General features: G+C 31.0%; 1 protein-coding gene across 3 annotated transcripts in view; it reads left to right on the forward strand.

The window, feature by feature from the left end:
- LOC124352711 (serine-rich adhesin for platelets-like) overlaps positions 1-23,054 on the forward strand; it is an 850,824-nt gene that overhangs the window by 493,293 nt on the left and 334,477 nt on the right. For all 3 annotated transcript variants that reach the window (XM_046802336.1, XM_046802335.1, XM_046802337.1), the window contains exon 6: positions 8,605-8,631. In XM_046802336.1, coding sequence (XP_046658292.1) covers positions 8,605-8,631 — 27 coding nt within the window. The remainder of the gene's footprint in view (positions 1-8,604; positions 8,632-23,054) is intronic.

Here is a 23,054-nt window from a genome sequence, read left to right on the forward strand (position 1 = left end):
CATGAACCGTAATCCTTTCTAGTTGGGTATTTAAGTATTGGAAAGAATTGACTATTAAGAAGAATTTAATTCAATTCCATTGAATATTGAAAATAAATTAAAATTTTGCTTTCTAAGTGGCTTGCACGCCAACCTCTGGGTTTGAACCCTCTGACCTTTAGTGTTGAATACTCTTTAAATCGTACGCTCTAAAACTGAATGTTCTGGGGAATATCAGATTACGATGAGGCATTTAACCTTAACATTTAACAATTTAACTTCCTGATTTCAGGACTAAATTACGTTGACCTTTGATTATTCATTTCAATTACATGGCAATCATAAAACTAAAGATGTTTTGTCTTACATTTCTGTTTATTAAGTTATCATAACACTTATGCCTCTATTACAAGTATTTTCCAACTAAGAGTTTCCGGGTATGTTTGGAGCTTTAAAGTTTTCAAGTTTGGTGCAATGATACTGGATAGGGCACGGTGAATAAGGCTTCTAACTATTAATGGATCACAGACTCTTCGAGATATCTCCTCCCAATTTTCTTTACAAATCACGTGACGTCTTCGAGTTTCAGTGCTGTTAACAATATTTATAAGTAGGTTTCATATTAAATGGGTAGTGTTAATGGATTTAATAAGAGACTAGAGTCCCGTCGGATTTCCAACTGTAGGATTGGATGAACATTTACGTTGGTGTTAGCCTGTGAACAACCGTTACTATAATAATACTGAAGTCACCGTTTTCGCAACCTATCACTTATCACTGTATTAGGCCCGTAATCTCGTGGGTTCAAATATGGATACTATCCACCAAAATTACACATCACTACAAGCAATCGTTTTAAATTTTCATTCACAATTCAAGTCTCGGTATCCAATAATAATTACGACGAGCGTTAAGTTCGCATGGGTGTTATCGTGATTTCCCACGAGCTGTCGCTATTGGTTATATATAAACATCCAAAAACTAGAATTTAGGAAATTCCTCATTTGAGAACCTAATGGTAATTTTAATATATTAGCAAAATTATGAATATTACACAAATTTTGTTTACACATGCCGTGGTTTATTCGCGAATTTCCACGGTTAGATTGTAATATTTTGAAAACTATCTCTTATCAAGCATTTCAGAGTTACAGGAGTATCGGCTTTGTAGTTGTAAACATTTCGTGATGTCAGTCATTGGTATTTGGCGTTTATTTGTATAAGGAAATGTATATACATACAAGTGTAATAAACAAATCACAGATTATAGTGAGTTGAACACGTTACCACAAATAAACATAAGTTTTCATGTTTTAAGAAACTTACTTGGGATTCCGGAGATTTTATCAACGAGCTAGGTCGTTTATCTTCACAGATCGCCTGTGAGAACCCATATTACTGAACGTGAACGTTTGCGAATCTACTACACTCTAGTTGTTTAATGACCATACTGGATTCTATTGATTGAAACATTTTAAATAACCATAGGAAATGTATATGACGAAAAGTTAAATTCATGAAGCAGTGGTTATTGAACTACTCATCGAGGTTTTTGTATGTCGAGTCTATTTCAAGATTACATTTGCTGTTCAAAGGATTTAAACCTCCCTACCAACTAATTATATCTGACATTTATCCTGACATCATAATTTATCTGACAAGGTTCTTTTCTGTGTATTTTTAGTCTTGAAACTGCCAAATTAGTTTTAAATTAAGATTGGCATGGTCGCGAAATAAATAAGTACTACTCTCCGTCCAGAGTAGGAGTGTCACAACCAAGCCGGGGAATATAATTTTTTATATTCGTATGATTACAAGAGAGTTAATATTGACTTAGGTGAAGTATAAACATATTAATTATAGTTTCAATTTCATCGTTTATTTGTGTATAGGTTTCCCATGCTTCTGTCTGGGAATGAGGCATTGTGATTACGCACGAATCAAAAAATATTATGTCAGCAAAGGTATAATACTCCCTGGAAAAGAGGTACAAAATGGTGGAACGTGAGGCACGGAATTTCTTCTTTTTAGACGGGCATTTATCACATTGAGTGGAAGTCAAATTATACAAATAAGCAGATAGTAAAGTTGGTTCTTTTTCAGAAGTATACTTTTAAGCTAGTAAAATTATGAAAAGTCCTATTGTGAGGAACCCTTTGTTCAATATGTGCGACTAACTGGAACAAAGTCTCGTAGTGTCAAAGCGCTTGCTTTTGTAACTTTGGACTAACATACAGTTATGGGTCTCGATAAAACAGTTTTGGAAAATTACGTCAAAAAATGTTTGAAGCAGCGACATAAAACATAACTTTTGATAATTAGTTTGGTGTGGTACTTGGAATATGGGCAGGTATTTTCTGGTCAGGTAATTCTTTTACCATAGTAATGTCAGGATTTGAGTGAAAGAGATAGAATTTTAAGATTGGGAGAGAAATTTGGTGTAATCAAATACTTCCCATAATACTTTCACTGTAAAAAATCAGTTTCAATAAGATAAAAATTACAAATAAATATGTTTAGGTCATGGATTTTAAGAACACTGTATAATTTTCCGGAGTTTGAATTAGGGTCAGGCGGTCACCCCTCTTCCTATTAGCGCTCATGCACTGAGGCACCAGCCAATCTCTCGCCAAGTTACAGACTTCTGATAGCTTGCTTCATGGCCATTGTTAACGGCTCATAAACTAGGTTTATGTTGCGGGACAGACTAACTGGAGCTACTCTTTATAGTGTACCGTAATTCTAGAATTATTGAATTAATAACACTAAAAAGTGACAAAAGAGTAAAATCTACGTGTAAGATTTGCATGAAAGGAGAGAGCAAATTGTTTAAAAGCATTTAATAAATAATTTTTTTTTGAACGGTAGTACCAGGATTTCAAAATATAAAATCAATAAAATTTAAAATTCATTCTCGCATTGCTTATAAAACAGCCAGATATGACCATTTTTAAATACTGAATAATATATGAGTTATATAAGATTAAAAAAGACAATATTTTTAGACACAAAAAACAATTTATAATTGGTAATATAAAAATACAGTTGACTACAAATATATAAAAAATATGTGTCTATTTTAATATAGAGCAAAATACGATGCTATAACTGAGAGATGTTAAAAATCCAAACATTGCGCGTGCGCGTAATGTTCAATGTTCATTGATGTAAGTTTTATGTCTTGTTTAATTATAAATCTTCAACAGTCGCATTAAAATAAGCTATTATCCATATCAATGCTTTGCTTTTCTTTTTATTTACAAAATCAGTTATACAAAAATATGTAGATTTTCACTATCAATCAACCCTCAGTATGGGGTTAGTTATAGTTTTAGTGTACAGTAAAGTTAATATAACATAACACAGCACCTATTATAGTATTAAAAAAACTTGCAATTATAAAGGCACCCTTATATTATAAAGTTAAGTGATAAATCAGGATTTTTGATGTGAATTACATCTTGATGCCGATGTCCTTTTTCACGTTATATTTGATTGTGGTTGCATGATATACATCTCAACATATTTTAATTAAAATCCTAACATAATTATCACAATTCAAAGCAAACAACAATAAATGTTATCATGGTAAAAAATATTATAGTTTAAGTTTTATTATAAACAAGTACAGTAACATAAATATGTTACAGTACTGTATGTATGTTGTAGTTGTAAATACATGACAACTATAACGTTGACCTAGTGATTTAAATTGTAATCTCCATAGTATAAATGGTTTTAAATTCTGATAACATTTTCAACCAAAATCTACTTTATACTGCCAACATTTTCACGACAGTTGTCCATGACTTGCCATCTCCTGTCAATAAAAACTGTACAACATAAAATGTAGGTCGATCACGACGCCAGTCTGCGTGAAAAGTAACATGTGCCATTATCTGTCAGTCAATATTGGAGGAAATAATCAATTCGGACCTGACTATAGGCAACTACTTATACATCTAACATAGGGATTAGTTGATATTAGGTTTTGCAGGGCTGCTATACAGAACATCGAAACCGTTATACATAACATTTACCTGAGTTAAGATAGAAGTACGCCACATCACGTGTCACTTAAGTTTCTGAGGCTGCGTGCGAACTTTTATATAAAAATATAGCTTATTCCATTCTCAAGATGTCCTGGCATATGACACATTCTCATTGTTGTTCGTTCAGTTAGGTTTCATAATAAAAGTTCAAGTGACTTAGGGAGGTTTTACCACAAAAAAGTGCGTTAGAATCATATTTTTCACCTACTTTTAATGTTGAATTTATACTGTATTATATTTTCCTTTTATTTTATGAATAAAAATGTCACATATTAAAACCTCCTTGAAGTGACGTGTACAATCATTGATCTCAGTGTTGCCGATACAGAAATGAAGCTTCGTGCAAATGTTTTAGTCCTACGGTTTTTTCGTTTTTGAGATATCATGAAAACAGACATGCAAACAAAAATATAATTTTCCAGACCCTCGAGTTATAAATGCCTTTGGCTTTAAGATCAAGTTGTGTCTGTGCGAAATCCGGTGAAAAATGTGTTGTACAAAAGCATACTTCATAGCAAAAGCAATTTCGTACGCAAGTTTCGCTCCTCGGGCCACATTACGTGTGAGAGAGGCGGAAGGACTCTGTGCATCCCGTGCCGTGAAGGCAGCGAGGACTGGAGTGGAGAAACGTGTTCACTCAGTATGGAATTCAGAATTGCTTCTTTCCAAACCACATAGCTGGAATATTTACGGTGGTTCGGAATTGTTTCTTCTAGAAAAGTATGAAAGGTTCTTTACATTATCGAAACGTTTCTTAGTTTCACAAAGAAAATCCAACCTTGCGTTATACAGCTTCATTATTTATATGTAGTAATTTGAAATATATACAACCATCAATTCAATATATATTTAATTTCTTAAGAAATATATATTATGTTTTAAACAGGTGGTTGGATTTATTTTCATTCAAAAATATACAATATTTGTATTTATTATATATTCTGAGTTCACACGATTTACGAAGAAGTATGTATTTGTTTTCACTTGTCATACAGAATTATAATTATTACTTTTTATAACACACAATATTACTCAGAACGGTTTTGAATCTTCATTCATATGTATGATGAATGTTTAAGCACAACTACAGTCTTACAACCTGTGCTCTTATAGTCAAGACTGCTCTTGAAGCAGTAAATTTTCATTTTGGGAAGCCGTATAAGATTTGTATATGTTACAATTTACATTATTTTGATTCGATACTTTTCTCTGTTTTAACTAAAATTTTGTAGACTTTCCACGAGAATAAATGGATGCTAATCAATGATTTCGAGACCTAGGCTACATTAACACGAAATAAATATTTTTTCTCTCATATTCCTTGATTATTAAAATGCATGTTTACATAAACCAAATCCTTACCAAAAAAATTATAAGTATAATTAAAATATTTAAGCGTTAAATATGTTAAGGTAGCATCCAATTCAATTATAAAGTAAAAATAAAGATATCAAATGCAGCTAGATAAATATACATTAAAGATGTCATTAATGCCAACCTTGGGCAAAGCTAGAACTTCCAATTTGCAGGAATGTTAAGTTGGCAGCAGTTGCTGGCTATAGTCCAACACCATTATCTCCAATAAGTACATTTGGAACTATTGAAAAAGTATTTTATTTAATTACAACTATCGTTTTATAGGATGTTGAACAATAAACTAGTGTGGAGTTACCGAAAACTATAAACTCGTCAAATTATATTTCGATAAAATATAACTATGAATGTAATATAGAGAATAATTTATCTAAATTAAATATTCTATGTTCATGTTATGTTTTTATAAAATTTTTCTATGGAAATAGTTTAGATTAAAAACAGACAAAACTATTCTACCAAAGGCAAGGATTACAAAGCTGCTTATTGGGTGGTACTATTCATTCAAATGAAACAAATCACTGCATAAGGCATTTACAGTCAATCAATTTTTTGGACAAATATATGAATAAAATGTCTTCATATATAGCATAATTTATTTCATATACTCATCCATGCTCATCCATGCTCATCCATGTATTCATATATTATTTTGCCTATTAAGATTTACACCCTATCAATTTATAACCGTATGAAGGTAGTATTTTAATGTTTCTTTGCTATACGCATGTTATACCTAGCTAATAATCATGGCAAAAGTAAATGTTACAATGAGTAAAGCAACTACAGAATATGTTCCTAATGTTCCCACTTCATTAACTCTGTGACAGAGCACTGGTAAAATGAAATTATAACCGATCTCCCTTCACCCCTTTAGGAAGTTGACTAACTTTTGGAAGCAGTAGTAACTTCTAGGGCTGCCTCCGGCTTTCGCCAACCCCACCACGATCGCACATAGAGAACAATGATTTACTTAGTTGATTCATTGTTTGGTAGTTAGCTTCACTAAAACAAGATTGTTCAAAAACCTTTTCCCTCCAGTCTTTACATTCATCGCAGTACAGTCCATATTATATTCGTTCTTAAGGAAATATATTGTAGCTAGCAAAGTAAACGGGGCCAACATTTCTATTTTGCTGGCCAAACCATTATGAGGTCTTAAGCCATGTTGTTTGGGCGAAAGGTTTCCTCAATTAAGGAGAAGGATAGAGAATTTTGGAAATGTTTATCCTTGATAGATTTCTCTGGTAGGAGGTCCTGCAATATTGGTGAATGGAAACCGAATATACTTTTAAACATATTTTCTAATAGGAAACAATTTAACAGATAGTCTACGATATTAAGATCAAAGACGCTTGGCAGTCAAAGTTTTTATATATCGCATAGTATAAATATTTCATTAGCGACATATGAAATTTTCTTAAGAGTTACAATAACAAACTATAACAGGCTTTATGACCAAACTCTGCACCGCTTGGTAGCAGATAAAGATAAAGAGGGCGAATCTACCTTAGATCTCAGGAGGAGCCTTATCTACATTAATTCTGAGTTTCGGTGAAATCACGAGGAGAGTACCGGTAAACAATACTATAAGATGTCTTAGTAAAACTTATCAATCATGTTCATTTATACTTAAATAAGGCTATATATATATATATATATATATATATATATATATATATATATATATATATATATAGTAAATTTATCGTCAATTGAACTCAATGAAAATTGAATTGCACAAGCCGTATTAAGTTATATAAGAATTGAATATTCTTTAAATACAAATTATATTATCGAGTCAGTATTTGATAGCAATTATTCAATATACATATTAATCAGAGAAAGAGTGGGGATTGTATAGATTCTCTAACTACCAGTGTTCTTGTATAAATTTACACAAAGAAGGTGATGAAGTTGAATAAACATTACCAGGCTATCGTTGTTTACTTGTCATTACAAACATAATACAAGTGATAATAATATGATCGACTAATCACTGGCTGGGAGGACATTACCAATGATAACAGCTCTCCGAGGGGCGGATTGGGGGTGGGAGAGGTTGATTACGGGGCTACCCTCCACGCCTGACCCTACATAAATTGTCACTAATCTCTTGGCACTAATTGTTCCACATAAACAGTCATTAAAAATGGATTAACGCTGAAACCTGCTTTGTTTTTAATACCGGCACTTTTTATCACGGAAGGCGAACTCTCTGTAAGTGATAATTCGGATAAAAGAAATTATATTTTGTAACCGAGCTTAGAACCACTATTTAATTTTTAACTTTCAAAGAGTGATATGTACAACTCAATAACATGCTTAGTACACATTATTAAACATTAGAAATTTAATTTCTAAACGCGCACAATTGTCAAGGTTATTAATGATAGTATGGGCTTTATAAATTAGCTTTACCATATCATAAGTACGTCTTGTTTGGACTTTGTAGCTATGTTGGTTACATATGTAAATTAATTAATTAAATGTAATAAGAATTTATACATCTGACCAATGCATTCTGGAAATAGTGCATATTGCTGCCAGTGCTGCTCGACCTTTGTGAGTGTGCATGCGAGGGTGCTTGGTTGAGCAAGGATTTATAATACTACATCTCTGGACTTCTGAACAGAGTAAAATTCCAGTGAACCATCTTGCGAAGATCAAACCGCTAATTTCATGAAACACAGCGTCTCAAAAGGCATATTTTTATTCAGTAATATAAGAAAACCATCAGAGCTCCAGGGGCTGCTCTGGGTTAACTAATCGGGTACATTCTTATTTTATCATTTCTGTCCTTTAACATAATACATGTTCTAACCCATAGTTCGTACGTTGTCTGGTCACATATTCTACAAGTCAAATAATATAAAAACAGTAATCTAAAAATTAAATATATAAAAAGAAAAATACTTAGAATAATTATAAATTAATTCTCTAACATAATCTTAATTAAAACAAATTCTATTGGATACGATAATTTATAGTTGATTTAAATAAGCAAACCAATAAGAAAATATAATTATATAAAATTTTGAATCGTATTACATAATTCTGTTAAATTTGTTTTTCTTATATATACCCATAACTTTCTTTTATTATAATAAGATCCTTATACCAATATACTCTCATACTAATATAATTATTTACGTAAACATATTATCATGTGATTTAAACATAATTTTTCTGTCTTCAGGAAATTGACCGAGCACAGCCGGGAAAGGTAAGAAGCATCAGTTTTAAACACATTTTTGAGTTTCACTTATGATAAAGCCATTTATATAAAATTAATACAGTTTAAAAATTAGTTCTCTAAGAACTAAAATATTTAATGAAGAACAATCTTTTCCTTAAAAATTTATATATGAACAGTATAAAAGAGACGTCATTGTTGTGTTTAAATATGTATATGTTGTTGTAATTGTAAATGAAATTGCGATGGTGCTATTGTTTTAACCTAGTATCGTGTAACATTTTCGGCTTTCCAATAAATGATTAAGATATGAATAATGATAGTCTGACAACTAATGTGTAAAATATAAGCTATAATTTCACAAGTTAGTTAATTACTTATCTTTTTGTAAGCTTTTGAAAGTTTCAACTATGAATATCATACACTACAGGCTTGCTTGACTCATTGAACACATAATATTGCATTTTTTCAACGCGGAATATATACAACCCGTGTATAGAAATTATTTCTTGAGTTTCGTTTTACTTCTATAAAAATAATAGACTTTATAAATAAATTAACCAATGACAACTAAGTTACGAATAATTACTTTTTTAAATTTCCATGTTTATTATTTTATTTTGTAATACTGGACATAATAAAAATATCTTGAAGTATAAGTAAAGACCAAACATAAATAAAGGTATGATATTTATGAGGTTTGGAGCTGAAAAACAAATAAAAAAAATCCACACTTAATGAAACTAAAAACACAAAAGAGCACTTTATTTTCAACAAATAAAAACATTTCACGAAAGATTTTTTACGTTTCGAACAAGTTTTCCTCCTTTTTAACAACCGTGAATTTTGAACGTAAACTTCGTTTTATAAACTCTAAAAATTACAGTTTTTGTGGGTAATTTATGTCATTGGAAATTCTGTTTACACGTAACATTATATTAGAATAAAATTATTTATTTCATAACATTTAAGATATTCACCTTTAGAAACGATAAAGTTAAATACGCTATAAAACTAAATAGATGTTTCATTATGTTTGGGTAAAAACATGTAATTTACAATATAACCAAACTTATTCAAACATAAAGATATGGTCTATGCTGAAAACAATGGTCTGTAGGCAAACGCCAAATGAAAATTTACATTATTAGACAGTTTTATGTTTGGCTTTTTATAATATAGTGGTATTAAATAATACTCTATATATATATATATATATATATATATATATATATATATATATATATATATATATAAAGTTTTCTAAAGTTTACTTGATATATTATCACAGATTAAAGCCCTTACTGTCCTAGACTCCTTTTTGAATGCTAGTCAGTAGTACCAATGTTATTTTTAGAGGTGTTACCCAAAAATGCCATGTAATTTTCATCAATTTGCAAAGTTAAAGTTGTTAAAATTATTTTTATTTTGTTGATAACGAAAAAACGAAATGCAAAATAAGAACATTTGATTTTTAGCACATCAGCTAATTTCTATAAAATAGTCACAGAAATGAAAATAGAGCGTTTTTAACTTTTTTAACTACCAGTTATTTTGATCGCCAACTTTCGTCACAGCTACTGATTCATCAATATTTGTTTCAGTGTTCAATGTGGAATTTTTAACTGAAATTAAATGTAATACGAATAAAATAAACTAAAAAAAATAAAATATATATTTATAATTTAAGCATGTGTTAAAAATATTTGTTTACTTAGACATTGGTATTTCATGCATGTTCATAAAACTGCACTGACATTTTTTTTAACCAACAATATGCTTTCAATCTCCGAAATCATATTTGTTTTTTTATGATTAAGTGGTTTAAAATTTTTCAATTATTATATATATATATATATATATATATATATAGGATTTTTTAAAGAATCTTAGTAGCTTTTGCTGTCTCCTAAAGTATATTCTATGATATATGCCCTACGAGTTATATGTACGTAAGACAAATCCAAGTGTAATGAAACGCTGAAGGAAAACCTAATGTAAAACTTGTAGGGGATTCCTTAGAATGTCGTGTCGTAGTTTCCAGGATAATCTCCCGTAAGCCGCTACAGGGGAGAATCCTTTATAACAAAGTACTACGGAGGAAAATGTTCTTTTGCTTTTACATTTGTTCAGAAATCACAGACAAAAGTGTCATTTACATACTTATTTTTCTGTATGTCAGTACTCTTCCTTAATTATCTGGACAAAAGGAAATTTGGAAAGTAATTTAAATATAAATCTTTAATTTACGATGTTAAAGATGTCAAAAGATGAGTAATTGCTAAACAAAATTATGGTAAAAAGGGAAAATATAAATAAACACTAAGTAATAAATCTCCCAATTAATTTTCTCTTGTTAAATGAATCTCCAACACTGTAAATACCAAATGTAATAACAATATTTATGCGGATAGTAATTTTCATACGATTGGATGTTCCATTAGGTATTGGTGATGGAAGAATGTTTTAAACCCTTTGCACTCTTTCACCTTCTTCACTCCAAATCAAATCTCTATCCGGTGTTGAACTCCAACTTTCCTACGGGAAAATTTACTTAAGCGCTGTTAAACTGCAAACTCCAGCCAAGGTAAAGTTGGAAAGGTGTATCCAAGTTGGGGCGATAAGCCACGGTAGCGAGTGTCTAGAATAACTTTACTGGAGCAACTTGTGGTCTGAATACGGAGTGGGAGCGTTTATGGCACGTTTGGTGCTAGCTCCTCTCTTACAATTCAGAGGGTGATCATACACGCAGCGCCCAGTCATTAAATGTTAATGTCATGTTGTTTGGCGCTCGTCAGCAGTCAGTGCAGGAACGTCTGGATATTATTTTAATGTGGATTATAACTATAACAAAGAACAAAAATATTGACTATATCGAAAAGAGGACTTAATGAAACTAAGTATTCTAACTATTCTAACTAACTATTCGTTGTGGGGAATACAAAAACATGATGATACACGTATTTTTTACGTCATATATTTTAGTTATCGTCTAGTAAAGTCATAATTGATCATTTACTGTCGAAATTCGGTGTAGGTATTAAATATAGTAATTGAAGAGTGATTAAATTTATTTATCTATTTTCATTTTCTGATTATGATAACGAGATCCTGTTCACCTGAGTCTAATGCCTATTAAAAATACCTGACAAATAATTCTTTAAAATGTTATTATTTCATGTAAAAACGAGAGTTAAGTTATGTTCATCAATAATATGTTTTATAACTTGTATGATAATAATAAGAACGAAGAATGCTTTAATACTAAAACATTACTATAAGTTTATATACCTATTCTGTTTCAATGTCTTATTTTAAAGATTAGTGAAAGATAAATCTGACAAAATTTGATAGTGAATTAATTTATACAGTATAAAATGAGTTGGTTACGTGGAAATTTGTATTTACTGAAGACCGATAACGAAAATTATCGACCCATAACTATTCAGACCCCAATTGTTAAGATCTTTAGGCTGTTGTGCTCAAGAGACTGAAGCCTATGTTTAGCAAAGTCATAGGTAATGAGCAACATGATTTTACATTAGGTAGATCCACTATTACCAACATCACTTTGCTTAGTAATTTTATGTATACCAGTTTCACTCGGGACCTGGAGGTAGACTTCTTTAGATCTCTTTAACACCTTTGATAAAGTGTGCCATAAAAATATAAATTTTTATTTAAAATTCTATGGAGTGTGTAACCCTCTAATGGATTGGATTTGGAGTTATTTCAGCAACATATTCTCAATAGTTAAATTTAACTCTGGTTTTTTCCGATCCTTTCCGTGTGATGTTAGAAGTTACTCAAGGGTCTTTGCTTGGATAATATGTTTTAATGTTTTCATAAATGATCTTGCTGATAAGATTAAATTCAAATTCCAAATGCATAATATGAAACTGTTTTATGCTGTTAAGTACCTATCCAATTGTGAAAATGTCTTTGAACATAAATAAGTGCTGGGTGGTAACCTTCTTTCGAGAAGTCGCTCAATCGCTTACAGTTATTGAGTAAGTGGAATTATTCTTGATCAGTGTTTCGAAGAGTCTTCAGAATTCAACTGAAATCTACTTTATTCAGTCAACTTCATCTTGAAGAAATCTGCACTAAAACTAGTAAAGCCTTATCTCCAGAGTGGTCAAGTGTGGGCTATCTGTGCTCTCTAGTGATTCTGTATCCTTTGTTCGCCGTGTTGGAGTATGGTAGAGTGGTATGAAGACCTTACCAGGATAACCAGGATAACCACATCATCAGACTACAAAGCATCCAACGCCGCTTTGTAAGACTGATTGGAAATGCTTGCGTACCATTACTTGGAAGTACCAGTTGAGTAGTTGGAACAAGAGGTGCTCAGCTTCAACATTTAGAGCTTCGGAGAGATTTGGCGGATGATCTCTTCCTCTTCAAGTTTATTCATGGATTGCTGGACTACCCAAAATAGGACTATCAACTATCAACTGGCGCGACTAGATCTACAGAACAATTTATCAGAAGAAGTTATAATACAAAATATTTTAAGAATGGCCCTCCATCCTGTGATGCATATTAAAAACTCTATTTCAGATTCTGTAGATTTCAACCATGTCGGTCTCCATGTTTTCCGTTGTAAGGTCAGACGTATTAGCTTTCTTTTAAAACCTTTATTCTTATAACTAATCATATGCTTGTTTCTGCCATACAGAAAATATTTATTCAGATCAGTCGATTGAATTTAAAAGTCTCTTTCAATTAATAATATTTGTTTGCTGTAATAGAACTTTCGAGACGAAGAGGGATTTTTCACAACTATAGAGGCCAGTGGGAGGCGTAGCCCGGAGGGATTGTAGAAATAAGAATGACCCTAAGAATGTTTATGTAACATTTCAGTAAATAAATTGGTCCAATAGCATTTACGTGTTTCAGTAGCATACAATCGGATACCATTAGATTTGTATATACCTTTATAGATATACGCGTTATATATACTGTATATACGAGTATGTATATAAATTCTACACAGATGTTAGTTTGTGTGGAATTTCCCTCATGGGCTCGTCCTGTTAAGTACAGGTCAGCCACAAAAGGGCGCTATCCTACCCTAACGATCCTCCAAGGGCTTACAAGCATCGCCTATTTCCCTAGAGCATTAAACATTCCTACAGATACTGGTGTTCATTTACACGTCAGTAGCGGTTGCTAACTTTAATAACGTTCACTATATCTCAGGATGAGTTGTGTATCTTTGTTAAAGAGCAATGCGTTTAGACAATATTTATATTACGACTTCACAATATTGGAGATTATAAATGGGAAAGTTAATGGTATTAGACCATTAAGTTCTGTAGTTGGCTTGGAGATATCTTGATTAATTAGTACATTTCTTCTTAATTTTTTTGTTTTTAAATCAAAAAGTAAATATTCTCGCGTTTTTTATAAATATATCCACTACAAAGAACGCATTCAGTCATTCGTTCTACTCTTTAATATTTTTTAAAGTTAACAGCAACTAATTTTGAGCAACCGAGTATTACGAGCCGTTTATTTTTTTCACTGCGTCAAGAGCTGCATACTATATACATACATATATAAATTACTTGTGTATCTAATTTTTAAATAATAACTGACTGTACTTCAATTTTTCTTACATATTTTTGCATACTTGTAAAATACAGGTTTCCTATACACTCGTTAAAATAATGCATCAAAGCACTTAATACTCGTTAAGCTACTCTTTTATACGCTTTTACATTTGACAACTAATGGACAATTGATGGATATGTTAATTTGAATTTTCGTTTCCTAACTAGAAGGGCACTAGATTTAATATTGGCGTAGTGCCATTGATATATCATCTCCCGATCAATTCTTGCTATAACAGGACGGATATTTCGTTGTAGATCAAGTGTTGTGTTCGGGCAACTCTGTACAGAATGTTCAAAGCATACTCGACATCATTGTTTTTCTTTAGAATATCTATTTTTCGAAATCAGTATATTCTTACTGTACAAAGTCTGAACCGTTATGACAAGATAAATGGATCATCATGCACATTTGTTTGCACATCAGAATTCCCTTAAGCTTACGTGGCAATGCTCAATGAGACCTCATCTCCTTATTCAAAGCCATATCGCTTCACTAGCCCGGAAACATCCTCACAAATCTACCTGACCTGTATTTGTCCACATCTCCAAACTACCTTGGGGTCTGTAGCGGTCATTTAGAAGAACCCTAATTACAAATATCCTTTTCATCTTGCTGTAGCGAGCACGGAGGATAGCGCTACAGGCTACATGGCTACACAGGTTTCATCTAGGTATGTGTTTGTTGGTTTCTACAAACATCTGCCAAAATTTAAAAAGAAGTATTTATACGGAGTAAAATGGGCCTTATAAGAAATACATAAAAGAAGGTTCTGGCATTCACACCGTCAACTCCTGTATATGTCACAGTAAAGTTTAACGGCCAAAGGTGGAGGTCCGTTTGAATCACCACCTCAACAGAGCCAGACGTCCTTACCTCGATGGCAATATATGTCCATATAAGCTCTTCTGAAGTCGGTTACGGACATAGTGGAGAACCTCCTTTTCTGTATTACATTATTTTTAGCAAAACCAGTTCTGAATCCTCACTGATATTTATATAGGTGTCATTGGACTTATTTTCTGGAGTAATGAGCTGACTTTGAGGTCAACAAGATAAATATTCAACGATTATTTCTATATTTTTTTGCTGTATAAAGCTATTAAACGTTGGATCTCTCAAAGGTACATCATCAAATGTATGGTGAGCACCTATTGAAGCACCAATGAATGTATTAATAATAATGGCTATTAATCAAAGTCTATAAACGAAATGATTGTTATTTCATAGTATGTCAATTCAAATATACAAGAAGGATCGACGTTCAATACTTGCTGCATCGATATATGTTATGTGAGCACACGAGAACAATCAATATTATCCCACATTTTGCCTATGCAGAGTTGAATTAATCCGTAAGTATTGTTAATAGTAGGAGATAAATATTACGACTAGAAAGCTCAGCGGTTAGGGTGGAGAGGAGCCTGGGGCGAGATTAAATAAATTAAACGATCCGGTGCGAGTGAGCCAAGTACATCTAAACTCCATGGCAACGGTCAAGAGGTTAGCCTTATTGACACTCGAGCTTGGCTAGACGGCGAGTAAACATATCCCTCGTGCAGGTGCCTAGAGAGTACTTGGAGGCAAGGAAACAGCTAATGTCTTAATTAAAACATTTTCATACTAAATTATATAGACAAAATTTTGATACCATGCCAACAGGTGACTGCTGTGAACAAAGAAAACTGATTAGTGCGTGCTATTTAACATTTTAAATTTCTTAAAGAGCTCCATAACACAGTTTTGGAATCATGAATACATTAAATATTTACTACAGTCGAGTTGTGTTATAATGATTAATCATTTTTGTATATATATATATATATATATATATATATATATATATATATATATATATATATATATAAATATATATATATATATATATATATATATATATATATATATATATATATATATATATTATAATAAATTCTGCAGGATGACGGTAATTTTAAATGGGATTTATTCAAGACACAACATGGATTATGTTGGAAAATAGATATTGGAAACTTTGGTTTCATTTCTAGCAGTTTTGGCTATTTAGGAGAAAATTAAAATTTAATATATAACTACATTTATATTATATTCTGCAAAATGAGGGTAATTTTTAATGAGATTTACTCTAGACACAGCTTTATGTGGTTAAACAAAGACAATGAAATTAAGTACATTTTTATTTTCATAATGACATTCTATTTGGGAGTAAGAAGGTTGTAGTATTGGGTATGCTCAAGTAGCCTACTAAGGATAACCTTTTCCAGTATCATTTGAAAATTTTAAAGTAAGAGATATTGGGCTATAATTTTCTGCTTCTGTGTAACGACTACCTCAGATGTACGGTAGAATTTCTCTGTTTACCGATGACTTTGGAAGATGCCTTCGTTTAATCTAACCCAAAACTGTTTACAATTAATTGTTGTTGTAGAATAATAAGTTTCGTTATTTCTGAGAGGGATCGGATTTTTGGTTTAATAAAGTTAAAATCAAAAAGCTCATCAGTTTATTTTTTACATTAACCTAAGTTGCAAACTCAAGCCATCTTTGAACGGCTGTCATTTTTGACTCGGTTATCCGTTTGAGGTCGGGTTTGCGGCTCTGTACTCTACTAATAAATACCTTTTATTTGATATGCATATCAACCTATGCTTACATTTAAGATTTTCTTCTGACTCCTAGCGGGCCGCCCCCTGAGGAAGTAGCGGATCACTGAATATGTTATAAAATAGATTTTTATGTCCAGTAACTTTGTGTAAGGTTTTTTAGATCTATTTTAAATATTTTGAAAAATATCTAACCGACCCGGGACTTTGTGGACACCCTGTATAGGTATCAGTGTTTTTCTCTTTTCTTTCAAAAATTATAACCTACTTCAAATCCTTAGATTACTTATTAGCCTATTCTATATACTCGACATTTTGATTTTTCTTAAGGTCTTCAAACTTAAGGTCATAAGTTTTCTTAATGAGTGCTGCAGTTTCTATCATTGGCCTGTGAGGATATGTCGGTTTAGTTCCACCGGATTCTAAAAGGATTAGTTTTATCTTTGCTTAAAATATCAAAAAGTAGCAGTGAAAAGTACTTTTTAATCTTTCGGTTATTTATAATACTGTTTGCTATGTATTTTTAAATATATAAAGTCGTTTTAAGAGGGGAGCCGTACGTAATTTTTAGAAATAACACAACTGTTATCACAATTTATATTCCATTTGGCGGGATTTTATTTAAAATACCCTGAGCAAAGTCTTGAACTAAGTGCATTCAAAAAAACTTTTTTATTGTGACCTATTGTATTTGAAATGCAATATTTTTCCTAGCTCCCTAAATAGATGCAAGTTTTATATAACTTATATTCATACATCTTAGGTAATGATCCTTAGAGATAACCCCCTTGAAATATTTGTTTTTCCTTATTCAAATCTGATGTCGTATGATGTTTTAAAACGTTGGGATTACCTAATGTTTGAAAATAATATGATACGATGGCGGCCATTAAGTATTATTTACAGTAAAACAATTTTATACAAATTATTCTTCATAACAGTTTAATATTGATATATTATAATTAATATTTATTTTAATAAATTCTATATGCAATTAAAAAAAAGACTAAATAGAGTTATTCCTTTAAACACTGTAAACGTAGAAACACATTCAAGAACAATATTGAAATTTACAATATTGCTAACCTTTAGGGAAACTATACTTTAAGACAAGCCTTTCACTTTTATTTTTTATTCATTAAGGGTATCCACCATTTAGAAAATAATAATTAACAATATTCAATTTTGAGTGTTGTGTTTATTTTTAACAACACTCATAACAATATTGTTTTTTCCTTCTGAGAAAATATACGACATATGTGAAAAGCTTAAGGTCTGGTTGACTGTCATCATCTACTCATTCATAAAAATTGTTATTATTTTTAATATACCAATAAATAACCGAATCACTTAAGCTCATTCATAGATCTAAACTATAACACACACACACACACACACACACACACACACACACACACACACACACACACACACATACACATACACACACACATGCTATAGTTGAGATATATACATATATCACTTTTAAAATTGGTTTTCCTGTTTTTATTTCAGCTTATTTTTTTATGTTACTCAACACACACTACCTACCACTTATAATACCGTTCTTATATACTTCCTTGTTACAAACTGAATCCTTCAAGTATACAGTCAGAGATAATAATGAGAACTGTATAATTCATTGAGTAAATCTTACTACTCCGTAAACAACATGATACTGAGAGTTTTTAAAGAGTTCTTTAATAGTACTAAATATTCTTAAAGGAATATCCCACTTTGTTAGATGTCCCAAAATATTCTTCCACAGAGTAATGGCTTATTTCAAACAATTAAATGTATACTTTCATGAACTTTTGACACAGTACATGTCTCTTATAATTTATCCTACCCTATTTTAACTCACTTGAATGGGATTTTTATAAATCAGTGATATAGTTATTACAACCATTTATAAAGTAGATGTGTTGTTACATACCATATTTACCCCAAAACATCCTTTCATTTAATTACATAGCGGTTCTTGAAAATAAATACATACAGTTGCTTCATATAATTACTCTGAACGAGTGGTACAATCCTCGTGAGAGGGGAAGGGGGTTAATAGGCCACTTAGCAAGTCCACCCCCTCATTTCCATTTTAGAGCCAATAATTGCATTTAGCACCAGAGTTGACCTTTCCCCTTACCCTTTCGCTATATTTGCTTTGTGTAGAGTCCTCAGGTTAAATCACTTACAAAAATTCGCTTTATCTCTTGGCTTTCTAGAACTGTTCTCCTTAGAACACTAGATGTGATCCGGTATACAAAGTGTTTACGAAATCTCCGGTAATTTTTTGAAGATTTCTTTATCGAGTCAACCAAAGAAATAATGAAACATAAGGATGGGTCAGAAAAGCTTAATTTTCCTACTGTCAGTTTGTGTTAGACGAGTAACGGTATTGTTGTAACATGTACTTTGTACCGGGTATTCGTCTGTCCCGAGAGTATCCGTTACCGCAAACCGCAATTACTCGGTACAGTTTACTGTTAAAGGTACTTTTACGATAGAGATATATTAAACAGCTGTTCCTGGTAAAAAGTACTCGGAATCGTTTAGCATTAACAGTAACTGGACACATGTGCCTATACTATTCAGAAGTGTTCTGTAACGCATGATTTAGATCAGTACTAGTAGTATATTATATTCTGTATTTCATTACTGGCAGTATCGGGTACAGTAACAAACTACAATAAATAGTAAACACTGACCTCACTTTTATTACTGCTGTGACGGTGAAACTTGAAATTTGAGTTTTGAAGAAAAATGTATTAATATTATATGTGCGGTGACGTGACGTAAATAAAAATAGCTAACATTTTGTATTTCTATATTTGTATATACTCCTTATATTAGATGTATAAATATATAATTCTTATACATAACTATAATGTATGATTATTGCAAATTACAATATTAGGCATTATTTTTGTTTGTGTTGATTAAAATACCGTTCGGTAGGATGATAGATTTTGTAATGTTTAATTGTTTTTAAATCTAATTATTTTGTACTTTAATTTTTGTGATATTGCCTAGCAAGAAATGTTTACTATTTCTTCGCATATGAAGAATAATCTTTTAGGTTTGTTAGTCGAAATAATTTTTCAGTATTATAAATTTTTAACTGTTCCTTTTTGTTATAACAATAGATTAATATTGGACTACTCTGATCTTGTTAAAAATACTGTTCAATAATATTTTGCACAGGTATCTCATTAACGTGGCATTCAATAGAACATTGTAATATCGTGAGTACAGTAGTTTTAATATAGCCGTCTGTAATCCACTAGCATGTACTCCTGTAGTGAAAGGTACTCGCAAGTACTTTGTAACTGATGTTTATAACAGTTACTGGAGAGTACCTGTATTGGCTGTAACAGGTACTGAGAATTACCTTTTAAAACAAGACAAGTCTGTAGTTGTTTTTTAGATTTTATTTTTTAATATAAAAAATTTAATAAAACAAAGATAGACAGATAGACAGTAAACTGAGGATTACTGTCCCATGCATAAGTTATATCCGTTACATAATTTATTTGCCTTGACGCAATGAACAAAATCCCTAAAAGATAAACAGAGAGCTCGTAAGACTCGTATATATTATAAACAATATCCAATAGTTTTTCAGTATCGATTAAATTTACATATTCAACATATTTGATGAAGACATCCACTAAAAGAGCACTAAATCAAAACTAGTCTACTTTATATATTGGGAAGAGTATAATGGATGACTTGTTATAGTTTTTTTAAATGTAGTGTTTTTGTTTAAACTGCATGAGAAAATTGTGGTGAAAAATCATGATATTCAATTATTAAGAAATATAATAATTAATCATAATATCTCCAAGGGAAGTACAGACCTTCCACTAGAATGTTAACTTTACCTTTCCCATTTATAAACTCCAATAATGAAATTTACTTCACCTTCGAAGGTATGACCATCCAATACATGATAGGCCTGTGAATATCCAAATTCTTTACTTTTTCCAAATAAATGTTGTATATTTATAGTAATTACATAATATGTTCGACAAATTCGTAAGCCTGTTTCGTGTAATAAACTTTCTATGTGTTAAGTCTTACCAGAATGTCTCTGGCTTACAATTTTGGAACAAAACTATCTTGTTCACATACTGTATATGAAATATATTTAGATAACTCACTTATAACTTAAAGAAAAATATGTTTTTTTAGACTGTAAAATACCAAAAGCTTGTATTTGTGTCTTTTAAGTCAGGTTTTGAAATTCCTTTTACATTCCTTAAAATGTTTTCACTCGTATAAGTTATACAAGCATGGTTCAGATCAAAATTTTTGAATTTTTCTAATGAAATTCCATCGTTACGCATTTAAATATTAAAAGCATCACAATCTGTATGTTTTTTTAAATATAATTCAGACTAGTTATAAGTGTATGAATAAAAATATTGATTCGTTAACTACAAACCTTAATATCCAATTGATTAGAATATCAACTGTGGATAAAAACTACATCAGTGTATACACAATAGATAAGTATTTGAAAGTAATTCAGGAAGTTTAAATAATTTTAAATATCTGCTTCAAGAGAGTGGAAAGTACACGTACAGTGGAATGACAATTAAAGTATACAAGTTATACAAGATGGCTACCATTTGGATCTCAAAGAGAATTAATTTTACAGGAAACTTTAAATTTGAAACTTTGCCTTAGTTTTTGTGCTTATTACTAAAAATCACGTATTACAGTTTTTTTGTCACTATTTTTCAATATGTCAACTTTGAAATTTTGTTCCCAAAATCCCTAATTTTTTTGATGAGTTTGGCTTTAGCGTACAATACTAAGACTTTTTATTTTCATATGTGTTATATTGATATACTTAACCGTTTACCGGCTAGGACAACTGACATTTTCAGAAACTTTTATTTTTTTTTATCAATAACATGTTTATGAAGATGGAGTTGACTCCAAACCTAACTTAAGTCATAATCAATCAATCATAATTAGGTCTTACAGTAATTTAAGTACGTTCTCTGTATAAAATGATGTATTTATGAAATTGATAACATTCCATTGAACAACATATTTTACATTGAGTTAACTATTAATGCAAACGGTAAAAAATGACTAATAATTTTTGACAAAAGAGTTTCTGAAATGTTCAGCTATCATAGCTACCAAACCGTTAAGTATATTTTAATAAATTAATACAAATATAAAGAAATCTTAGTTTGCAAATTAAAATTAAATCCATCAGAAAATTCTGGGGATTTCCTACGAAATTTCAAAGTTGACCACCATATTTGGAAACGAGAAAAAAATTTTAAATTGTAACTACAAATTTGTAAAATTAATACTTTCTGATATCTCAATGTTGATCATCTTCTGATAATCACCCTTTACAGCTTTTTAACCTTTATTGAAAAGGATATTATTTTTGTTACGAAGTAATCAGCTACAATGAAATATTTTACTCATACTTCCAGAAATAACTTATTGTAAAAGAACTCATTGATCATACTTATAACGTATATTTTCGTCTTTAAATTTGCATAAAGTTCCTGTTAAGGGAAGAATGTAAATGAAGTATAATAAGGATCAGTTTTGTAAAGGAAGAATTGGCAGGATTGTCTGGCGACTCTCCAGTTACCAGGAGTCTTTCTCGGTAAGTCTGATACGGGAATATATATGGGTGAGGGTGAGTATCAATAATAAGCCATTAGTTTATTTTATCTTTCAATAATCACATTGTTTGCTAAATTTAGCATCTTTAATTTAATGGATAAATTTAACCGTTAGCAATAAATGTCTTGTTATAGTGTTATCTTGCAGTATTTCATGTTATTGCTGATTATTGTTCGTTTAAAAAGTCTTCAAAATCATACAAAAAGGATAAAACATTATTTCATTTTCTCATCCACTGTATAAAAATGAATCGCTAAATGTGTTGCTAATTGCTAATCTCAGGGACGGCTGGACCAATTTGGCTAATTTTTTTATAGAAAGGAAATCGTTGAAATCCCGGAAAGGTTTGTAATGAGAAAAAAAGTTTCCCAGAATATTTAAGAATTCGGGGGAATAATTAAAATATTTACGACAAGTAATTCAAAGTGAAATGACACTTAACAGCTGTTGATATTATGTTCAGATGAAGTTCATGAAAGAGGAAGAAACTATACGAGTACTTTACTATTCTCTTTCAATTCAATAAGTGACGAATGGACAAGTTAATGCATTGGAAACACTATTTAA

The sequence above is a fragment of the Homalodisca vitripennis genome, chromosome 1 (assembly GCF_021130785.1).
Source record: "Homalodisca vitripennis isolate AUS2020 chromosome 1, UT_GWSS_2.1, whole genome shotgun sequence".
NCBI lineage: Eukaryota > Metazoa > Arthropoda > Insecta > Hemiptera > Cicadellidae > Homalodisca > Homalodisca vitripennis.